This window comes from Perca fluviatilis, chromosome 24, assembly GCF_010015445.1.
Source record: "Perca fluviatilis chromosome 24, GENO_Pfluv_1.0, whole genome shotgun sequence".
NCBI classification, from domain to species: Eukaryota; Metazoa; Chordata; class Actinopteri; order Perciformes; family Percidae; genus Perca; species Perca fluviatilis.
This window is the reverse complement of record NC_053135.1, coordinates 6,057,935-6,069,329: the sequence shown is the minus strand read 5'-3', so window position 1 is coordinate 6,069,329 and position 11,395 is coordinate 6,057,935. Positions and strand designations below refer to the sequence as shown.

The 11,395-nt window shown below is 41.4% G+C and overlaps 1 protein-coding gene across 5 annotated transcripts in view; it reads right to left on the bottom strand.

Annotated features, from left to right (window-relative positions):
• Positions 1 to 224: 224 nt before the first annotated feature.
• Positions 225 to 11,395, bottom strand: part of zranb3 (zinc finger, RAN-binding domain containing 3) — a 71,708-nt gene continuing 60,537 nt past the window's right edge. For all 5 annotated transcript variants that reach the window (XM_039793482.1, XM_039793480.1, XM_039793481.1 and 2 more), the window contains exons 18-22: positions 7,814 to 7,954; positions 4,988 to 5,146; positions 3,824 to 4,016; positions 1,181 to 1,312; positions 225 to 492 (exon numbers count right to left, since the gene is read on the bottom strand). In XM_039793482.1, coding sequence (XP_039649416.1) covers positions 394 to 492; positions 1,181 to 1,312; positions 3,824 to 4,016; positions 4,988 to 5,146; positions 7,814 to 7,954 — 724 coding nt within the window. In that variant the 3' untranslated portion in view covers positions 225 to 393. The remainder of the gene's footprint in view (positions 493 to 1,180; positions 1,313 to 3,823; positions 4,017 to 4,987; positions 5,147 to 7,813; positions 7,955 to 11,395) is intronic.

Genomic DNA, 11,395 nt, shown 5'->3' with positions numbered 1-11,395 from the left:
GCATCTCTCTAAACAACCTGCTCCATTTCAGCCTCGAGCAAAAGGGGGCCGTCATAAATCAAAACTACTGCACTTGTGACGTTTCGGGGACGAGGGGGGAGTTGGCTGAATTAGCATTTGATGCAGTCATCACTGTTTTTTTAGGTAAATTTCCACAGGTGCAGCAGAGTCCAACAAGACGCCGCTGATATCATCAGAAAGTGAGGGAGAGGAAAAGTATGGAATCAAAGGAAACCCGGCCTTTAATCCTAATCTCTCGGAGGGAATCGCATTTCTAATACTTAAATGTGAGTGTTGTCACTGAAAAATCATGATGCATCTTGATGCCAGTGAGGATTCAACAATGTGATTCAAGAAATGTTACACCTATACAACCCTTACTAAACCTTCATTTCATTTCCGGATGAAGAACCTGCTGATGTCTGATGCAACCTTGGAGGCAGCAACACTCTTTCTCATCTGGCTCCGTTCTTTGGCTTGCTGAGCCGTCCTCTGTGGAGAAAAAAATGGAACATGATGCAAGAGGTTAAATCTGCAGTCGGCGCTGAAGAGAAAAGCGAGATCAATATATTGAGCATCTCTAGATTAAAGTGTCTGAGTGGTGGCATAAACAGCGAGAGGATCCCCTTATCAGAACGAGCAGCTCTCCACATCAGTTTATACACATCGACATATGAAGCGTTTCCTTCCAAACCGACACCCACTCTGACAAAAATGCATTCTGGCGTGAAAGTAAAGCACATTTTAGCTAACAATGAAAGCTCTATTTTATTTTAAAACATCTGCTCTCGGATCACTTCTGTTTTTAAGGAGTGGATTGTCTATGATTATGAAATATTGACTGAAGAAGCTCACGAAGGAAAATGTTCCCAAGGCAACAAATGCTATATATCAATATGTCATACAGGCACATCATGTGATGTTATTACAGGCAATATATAGTTTTGTGAGGGATGGTATGACTTTTGATGAATGTGTTTGACCATGTATCACATTACTGCCATCACATATGATCATCAACATGAGCGATGAGACTTTCTTTTTATATGGGGATAAAGGAGAGGTCCATCCATGGTGCACCTTAAATGTTAGACAAATTGCTTTTGCCCCTTAAGCCCTTTGGCTCTAAAAGCCGGTGTTGTGGTTGCCATGGGTGCAGCGATGCGGAGTGTGCACGTACGGCTTTGTGGCAAACGGTGCAGAGCGTCTGCAGGTTGTCCAGAGAGCACTGTCCTCCTCCGCTGTAGACCGGCCGGATGTGGTCGACCTGCCAGAAATCCCCTTCGACCGGAGCGCGGATCATCTCATTCAGCTAGAAGCACACACAGAATGAAATAGTGAGCGTCTCAGTACACTGACTACCCTTGGATGTTTTCTCATACTGCCCCAAATTGCCAAAAACAAGCTGTGATTGCGCTGCCCTCCCAAACCATCCATCTATGCTGAAGTTCATTTTTTTTTTAACTGATGTGATGTCTTTAGTAAAGCTCAATCTTTTTCCAAGTGCTAAAGAGACCTAAATTGTTATTACACACACACACACACACACACACACACACACACACACACACACACACACACACACACACACACACACACACACACACACACAAAACACACACACACACACACACACACATACGTATTAAACAAATTTCTGCACCGCAGGGCCACTTCTGCAATGTGCTTCACAATAAAAGAGGATAAAAACAAATAAGTCTCAAGGAGTACAAATGACAGCAAGGCGCATAAATCTACAACAGGAAATAATGAAAGAAAAGTGCAGAATAAGGCATCTGATTAAGGTTTAAAATGGTGAGATTAATGTAAGCCTGTATGATTGTGAGGATAAGACAATTTGATGAAACAATAATTTCACCAAATCAATGAAAGTGAACTTTGACTTTCTATTATCCATCACTATGAGATGCGTCAGGTACAGCCATATAGACCAGCAAAATGAGATTGGCCTAGATAATAGGCAACTGTTGAGTACATGAAAGTCTGCCTGACAAAGACAGTGAAATGAGGTTAAATAAACCAGAGGGAATAACATGCTACAAAAGGATGCATAGACCTAAAATGCCATTTTTAATGACTTTGTAATATTTGGTATTTTCAACTTTTCAGAATAATACATGTAAACGCCATACCATCACTTTCCTGTGAAAACCATTAAAACAGTGTCATTACCAATATTGGGAAAAGGTTAGCATGCTAACACACTAAACTAAGATGAAAATGGTGCACATTACCTATTAACACGTTAGTAACATTCTACTTTACAGTTATGCACTTAAAATACAACTTCACAACCCTGAGCCCTATCGTTAGTAATAATTACCAAGCATGTTAGCATGCTTAGATGAACATGATAAACATTACCTGCTAAACATTAGCATAATAACATTGTGATTATATTAGCATGCTAACATGCAACGTACCTGGTAAACATCAGCAGCTTAACATTTTCATTGTAACGATGTTAGCGTGCTGACATTAGCATTTAGCTCAAAGCTTCGCTGTGCTTAAATATAGCCTAAGAGCCGCTGTACTTGTCATAACCTGTCGGGTGCAACTAATGATAATTACACTATTGAATAATAAAAAATATTTGTATTAAACTGATACAGGTCGCCTTTTTTTAATAACAAAACTCAAAGATATTAAGAGTAAGCAAGTGGAGGAGCAAAAGATGATTGAAAGAATTAGATGCAAAGAAAGAGAGAAGCTGGATGGAAAGTTCAGGGCAAAAAAAAAATCAATTTTCCTGCTTTCAGTGCTACTCTGTCGACATTAAGGCAGCGAGCTGGAATTGATCCCAACAGATTTAAAGAACAAGCCTGCTCACAGGGGCAGAGTTCACGTGTGTCTCACACACACACACACACACACACACACACACACACACACACACACACACACACACACACACACACACACATTAAACAAATCTCTGCACCGCAGGGGCACTTCTGCAATGCGCTTCACAATAAAAGATAAGACACACACAGACACACACACACACCTTGCTACACCAGGCCCCAATACTGCCACTCAAAGGCATCCAAAGGCCATTTTAAATAAACTACATACACACACACACCACCAAAATACCAATACACACATGGCAGAATTATTTTATACACATACTTGCACACACCGAAAAAGACCCCAACGTACACATAAAGACCCATATACACACACCAGGAAACACACGCACATGCACACACCAGAACCCCCCGTATGAACCAAAGAATGAGCCTATAATCTCGAGGCTCCACCACCACTGCGGCGTCTTATCATGTGGCTGAGTTTGTTTCCTCTAAAGCTCGGTGCATCGATCGGCGCTGATGCTGCTGCCGGCGGAAATGGGAAGAGTGTGTGTGTGTTTGTGTGTGTGTGTGTCTGTGTGTGCGCGGGGGGCTTTGCAGGATAACAGCCAACCAAATCAAACAGGCTTACTGGTCGAGGCCTGGCACTGGGAAAAAAAAATCAATGGGCCCAGCAATCCATTTACTGGGAGCTAGCCCCTTAGAGTGCAGATCAACCTGTGTGTGTATGTGTATGTGTGTGTGTGTTTGTGTGTTGTGTGCATAGGTGGGTGGAATGGACAGTGCAGGGCGCTTTTATGTTTGCACTTCCACAAACACAGCCGCAAAATGGTTTTTCTTGTCAGTTATGTAGCTCACATCAGGGGCGTTTCTAATACTGAAGGTCTAATAATGTTGTTATTCGCTTATAATGCACTGCCACTAAACTTCATCACTTCCGAAAAAATCTTTATGTCTGGCTTATAACTTCCTCTGCTTCAGTGTCTGACCTGTTTGAGTGACAGCTGCGCGAGCCAAGTGCTCTCCAGCATATCCTTGCGCTGGGAGGGCGGGGCATCACGGACCTTCAGGAACAGGTCGTGGGCATGGAGGCTGCAGTGCTGACAGATGCCCTGCTCTGCCTCCAGCACCCGCGAGCGCATGTACGTCTGGCTGGAGCGCAACTGGAACTCCTCCTGGCACCTATGAGTTGGGGAAACATATACATCTGCCTTTACATTTACCAACACCAACGTGAAAGTCGTCACCGTCATTGTCTACTGTAGTTATGATTCAGCTGAAAGGCGCAGGGGAGCACATCAATGTGTTGAAGTTTGATCAAATCCAGGCAGAGAGTAAAGGATCTCACCTTGACTCAATGACCTAAATTTAGCTCGTGAAAACAACTTAGAGAAATTGAATTTCTACATTAAATAGGTAGTTAAACTAAAGGGACACAGAGACATATTTTCATTCATAAGAATTAGTTGGTGGTTGTATTCAGTGTGACCAAGGGAGTGAGCAGGAAAGGGTGCAGCATCTTGCTCAGACGGAACTAGCAGAATTATTCCACTTAAAAATATATCATATATATTGGTGTTAAAATGCAGTGAATTGATCTTGAAAAAACAGGAAACAGGAAAAAAATCGGAAAAGGATGATTATAAATACAGGAGCTGCAGTCTAATCTGGGAACAGCAATCTATTCTAGTCATCAGAAAACAGTATTCCTTCTGCAAAGCAAAGTCAGTAAAAAACAAGGTGAAGTCAACATTATAGTTTTTGAGTTTGTTTTGCACAAAAACTCTTAAAGCTTTGAGTATAATTTAATTTTTAGGTGCCAGATGGATGGGCTTTGGCACAGAGGACAATTGGTACAGGAAAGTTGAAGCAATCACAGATACAAACTATTTGAAAGTTAATTTAAAATGCTTTTTTTGACAGACGTTTTACCAAAGACAGATGGATTGACCCATTGCAGTAAGCCCCACCCATCTGGTGCTCCAAGCAAGGAATGCTAAGACTTACATGCATCTGCTATTCGACACAAGTCTTGGAACTTTTTGTGCAACTCTTTACAAGGACTTGGAGGATGCTGACCATGATAATTGACGTGTATCTAAAGCCACATGTGTATAGCTTCGAAACTGCATGTACTAAGTGTCACTACATACCTGTGGCTGCAAAATCGAGTGTCCCAGGCCCCGCCGGTGGTAGAGCAGGATTGATGGCAGGACAGACACAAAGGGACACCCTCACTGTCCACTGCCTGCAGGTAGCCGGACTCTGATGAGGGCTGCTCCGCCACTGTCTTACAGGACTTCTTGTCCATGCTGCAGATTGAAAAGCAAATGTATTACATCTACTCAGGATTAAAAAGTTCATTCATTGGCTGCTTTAAAAAAAAAAAGACAAAATCAGAGCAGCAGAGTGAGTGTGTCATGACTTGTATTATACGTTACTGTACTGATAGAATTAGTGGTGTGGAAATGTACATTATTCAGAATTTATTAAGTTAACAGGTAAACACGGAGGGAGTTTTGAGTTTGCAATTACAGCAAACATCTATAGAAAATGTAGAGGTGAGAGAAAGAGAAAACAAATAGTTATAGTTGTGAAGCAGAAATATTTAGACATAAAAGCCTGTTTTTTATAAAATAAGAATTCTATTATATTTCTGTCCATTATCCATTCTAACACTTTAGCATCAAATTAAAAGAAATACAATGCTTAGATAACTAACATGACATGTTAATATGACGAAATGTGAACTTAGCAGACCATAGGCACACTTAACACTTGCATGTAACGTATAGACAAGAAATGTGCAGTCTTCAGAACTATTTCGATGTCAGAAGATAGGGCACATAAAATGCTGCTAAATAAATGGATTCCGTCCAGGCAATCTATTCTTTGTATCGTTTTGATTCAAGCAGCATGGCTGTTGCAGATTTGTAGCCCTTTGCGCACTTAACTTCAAAGAGAAGTTACCTTGACCCATGTGGTAGACATCAGTCTGTAAGCAAACAGCCAGATTCAATGTAGAGCTCAGTTCTTTGAACATCAGCAGAACAGCAAACACAATTCAATAAATATTAATTTAATATAAACATCTCTGCTTGCTTTGTGTGCTGCAGAGTTGATGGACATATGGTGTGTGTGTGTACCTACTGTGTGTATATACAGTATATATGATGGTGATACATCTGCAGAACATTTCAAGTATGTGTATGTGTATGCCTGTCCTTTTGGCAGAGGACAGCGAGTTTGGGCATTTGCCATGTTGTCCCAGCAGGGTGCTAGAGCCACGATGGAGGGGACAGATGGACTAAATTCTCTTTCCCCATAGTTTACAATTCAGACAGACAGAGAGAGGAACAAAGAGCCAGAGACAGAGCACTACATAGTGAGATTTAATCATTGAAATGGAGAAGAAAAAAACCCCTCTAAAAAAGGAACCTTGCTGCTTCAAAGTTGAGAAGATACAAAAAATTGGAAGTACCAAGAGACAAATGCTGTGCCAGCAACATCTAGTGGATGAAACGGAGACAGAAATAGACTTTTTCGTGATGTGCCCAAACTGCCCAAATTGTTAAAACATGGCACTTTGGAAAAAAAAATGTAACCCAGAAATACATGGTTTGCTAGTAACTGTAAATGTTGAATGCATTAGCCATAAAAGTGAAAATGAATCAAAAACATATATCATAACAATGTATTATTTTTGCAATGTTATTAAAATTAATTATTATTGGCACTTTAAATTTAGCTTTAAAGTTATTAAAATTCATATATGCGCAAAGAAAGTGAGCATGTTGGCAGCTCTACATCGCAGCATGAGGTAACTCATGCTTCAAACCCCAGAAATCATGCGACATGCCTTCAGCAAACGGCACACAGCCTGCTAATGTTTACCACCGAGCTGATCTCTGATGCTTTATACCAAATGCACGAGAGGAACGACATCTGACGCTGGTGAGTCCAGCTGTCAGTGGAGTGCTTGCAGGGGGAAAAAAATTATATTTAATACATTTTAAATGGTATCTTCCTGTGGACAGTGAGGCAACCACCATACCAGATTGAGAAAAAAATACAGTTTATATTGATATATTCAACATTGGGTTGACGTGGTATGGATGGCAAATATCACCTCAGTCACCCGCACACCAACTGAATTAAAAAATGGAACAAAGAAATTCAACTTTGGATACAAATCAATATTGGCTTATAGTTTATGAAATACAAAACACAAAAACATGCTACATTGTCCAATTATCGTTTCATGTCTTTACCTTTCAATTACACATTTTAGCTTTTTAGACAAAACTATAGTCTCTTGCTAAACAACATGCTAGATATATGTTGTCAGCATGTTAGCTTTACAGCAATGTTGGCTTTTGGTAAACATTTGTTTTTATATTTTCAGGGATACTTTTGTATTCCTCAAGCTGTTCAAAGATGTATAGTGTACACAAGCACAGATCTCAGAAGGCACTTTTAAGACACTTCATGGTATATCACAGACATTTGTAACTCCAGCTGATGTGTACAGTACATATGGGAAAGAGTGCGCGTTTGCTGCAAGTTTCCATAGTGATATCCCCTCCTGGGTGAGCTGGTTGCATCTTACCCAGTAAATTGTATTATGGTCTATATTTACTGTACTAACACGCTCAGCAGGCCTTTGTCCCTCTCCCACAAGGCACACACAGATCTCCATGGAGACAGCCTAGGGAAGGAAAATGAAAATACACCCAACCCCAAAGACAAAGCCGCGTGATGACACAAATCACCTCGACGTAGAGACCATGAAACCTTTCCGTTAAAAACCACAAACAAGGCTGGACATGATCAGGTGAATCTATATACCGTTGGTGGGAATTTAGCACTTGTAATGAACCAAACAAATAAAGAAACCCAGAATATAGCAAATGCAAATGAATCTTCAGTTGATTTTCTCCTGCTGTGAATACCCACCCACATATCTGCCCTTAACCTACCTCTCAGAAGCGGGTGGTGTTAGTGAAGCAGCAGACCTCCTCTTTGTGAAGAAGTTTTCATTGGTGACTAGTCGGACGCTGCCTCCCTCCCGCTGGGCCTTGCTCAGGGAGGCCTGGGCCACCTCGTCTTTACTGATGTACCTGTGGAAATGGGATAAACAGGACCATGAAGGAATGGAGGATTTGCAGATGTTATATAACTAAAGAGCATGAAGAGAGCTGATTCACACGTAGAGCATGTGGGAGTAGGTGCAAGTAGATTCAGAAACTCTTCCTGGACAGCATTAGTACCAGCTAAAATAGAAAATTTTATGTTGCTCAAGCATATCCGTAATCTTAGTCATCTGGTCGGGTCCGCGGTAATCCTGGGACTCACCCACATAAATGTAACACACACCAACACCCACAGAACTAGAAAAAATTTACAAACCGCCTCAGTGCAATGCCAGATGTGCAGTTATACTTTTCTGGACACCAAACTGTGCTTAAACGCACAAATTCTTACTTTCATTGCTTATTTTCAGTGTTATTTGTGTGCTTATATTCGGTTTGTCCTCTTGCCCTGCTGAATCCTATCACTATTGCTGCTGCAGCAATCTAATTTCCCCACAGTGATCGTCAATCATCTGATCTAATCCATCTACTCCGACACTGGTTTTTATGGCCCTTGTAATACAGATGCTAGGTGTGCGAAGTCGAAAAATTGCACAAAACACTACACGTCAATCTGGACAGGATTAAAATGACCCCAGGGTGTCAGAGTTGATGCGAAATACAGGAGAGGAGGAGTCGGGAGAAAAAGAAATCTCTGACTTGTTTGTTCTAGGTGGAAGAAAATTGCTGTGGTCTTGAGAGAAAAGTGACCAATCACCAAACGTCCCCCAGGTAACAGCAAGGCCTTCGACAGAGGGATGACACAACACCCTAATGTTCCCCGTGGAGCAATTATCCTTTCTCTGTCCTCCTCTACAGGGAGGTCAGAGATCAGGCTTTGCCACTAAACACCAGTCCTGCAGCTGGTAGAGACTGTGTTTTGCTCAAAGACACTCAGGCAAAGCGGATGTTTGCCAACTCCCAGTTACTATCGTAGGTTTTACGATAGTATTTTGTGACTTTGTGGTGATTTTTGTGGTTTGCGTAACATATTGTTGTGTACCTTTATCTGAAAGTTTCTGTGTCAGAGGTGCAGCATGTGTCTCGTTCTCATTGGATAACTGAACGATTCAGCCTCCTTGTGTGGAGTATGTAAAGGCTGTGTTGTCACCCTTTGGGTCTTGTGACAATAGGCATTGGTTAAATAAAGACTACTCTTTTAGTAAGTCAGCCAGTGAGTCAAGGTGATATACCCACAGAAAAGGTTTCTTTTGTATCGACTAGAAAGAAAGTGATTAAGTTCAGCAAACCAACAATCTGCTGCCATACATGTAGTTACTGGTTAGGGTGCAGATAACGAGCAAAAGGTTTTAAAGAAGTGAAAAGCAAAACAGCAGCTTTACAAAAAACAAGGGTGAGATAAGAAAAGATGGATGGAGAGACGGGAGGCAGCCACTGCACGGTATGGCAGTTTCATAGTCAATCAACATAGCCAATTAAGCTGTTCGCTAATTGTTATGTAGATCGATAATGAATGTTTGTTCTGGCAGCTTTGCCAATTCTTGAACTTGGTTTGATGCAACTTTAGGATGATGAAACAGTAGCACTTCTACCTTTGAAATAAAATCAATAATTGGAACACTATTCCCTATATATTGTTATTAAATAGTGTTAACTATATAGGGAATGACCAAACGAGATTTTGGACACACACTGAAAACACATCGTTGCCTGACTTGCGTCAGGAGATGCGCCGGTTATTTGTGTGATGGAGGCGGGCGCACCCAGCATCATGTAAACAAATCGAAACAAAAATACTTCTAATGCGTCCCTGAAACACACCCAGGAGGAAAGTAAAAGGTTGTATATATGTTGCATGTTACCTTTCCACTGTTTAGAAACAAAAGCCTGCTCCATTTTTCCTTTTTAGTTTTCGCGGTTACTTCTGCTTCTTCTTTGCTTTCTCTGCTTCTGCATTGTGGTGTACGGGAGTAAAATTGTATGTACACTCAAATTAGCTGTGCATTGTGGGTAATTTATAGGGGACTATATAGTGAATTAAATTAACTGTGGAGAATTCAAACACCACTACAAAATGGGCAACACACTATATAGTGCGCTATTTCCGTGATCGGGAACACAGTTTCTGCTATTTAAACAGGAAGGTTTCGCCACTATTAAACTAGCTTTTAATATTTCTACTTGGCCCTGTAGGCTATGCAGTGACATTTTTATGCATTTCAACCACCTCCATCTGGACATAATATTTCTTTGGGAGGGAGATGGAAAGAAGGTAAAAAAAATAAAGGAAAGATGGATGACAGGAAGCAGAAAGTGGAGGAGGGGGACACATCAAAGAGGAGAAGCTTCTCTGGAAGCTGAGGGGAGATGAGGAAGAAGGTAAGTCTCCATCAAACACATGAGCTTCCTTTGCTTCAAACAGTCCCTGCATAGAGGCTGGATGAAACAAGATACCTAACACTAAACTGGAGTCCAACTGTGCTTCTGGGAGAGTTTAGATGTCTGTATGTATTTGCATGTTTTTTTATGCAGCTGGGAGCTTTGACAGTGATTCTGTACACTAAGGTGACTGCTGCTCCTTCCTTATGCATTATATTTCTTTGCACTACAAGTGTTTGACCACCAATTTTCTCAATTAATTAAGAAAGAAAATAAGTGAATTTCCAAAGAAAATGTCAAACTATGCCTTTAAGACAAGTTAGCAACAGCTACAGTGGATTATGTGGACATGGTTTTCTGCTGGTAGCCATTTGATGCACAGCTGCAGGAGTGCTGCTGCAGGCGTGGTGGCAGCCGGCCGCTGACAGCGTACCTGCAGAGCTGCAGACAGCAGCCGGATCCTCCCAGGCCGGCCTGCGTACGGCACCGGGGCCAGACCCTGCTCAGCTGTGTAAAATTAAACTAACGAGCTAATGCTGCGGTCTGGCCCAGCTGAAGCTCCTTTGATTGATGGCTACTATCCTCCACTGGCCTCAGGGAGGCATGGCTCCTACAGCAACGCTCTATTCAATGTCGGATGAAAGAAACTCCAAGCTGGCTTGCTGGAAATTAAATGTACTGCAATAGTGTGGTTCCAGAAGTAAAAATCCCATTGATTTTCTCCATAAGGATATTGATTATCAGCCATAATGTCTAAACCATCCAAGGTAGACTGACCACGAGACACGCAGTTGTGAAACAAAAGTTTTTGCTCCCGTAAAAGCTAGAAGTCCGTATGAAATCAACCTTGTTTAAAGAAAAACGTGTTATTCACGATGTAATGGAGAAATACTACACTTTCCACAATTCTAAGCATAACAGCGACATCTCTCTTTACCGTACCCTTGAATGGCTAGAGCGAGCTTCTACCATTGAAGTATATGATAGTTTCTGTACACAGTCTCGAAATGTTTGAAACGTCAATGGAACAATTGAATGGGGGGAAAACACTTCTGGAACCACAGCCATTAAAAAAGTAGGCAGTCACTA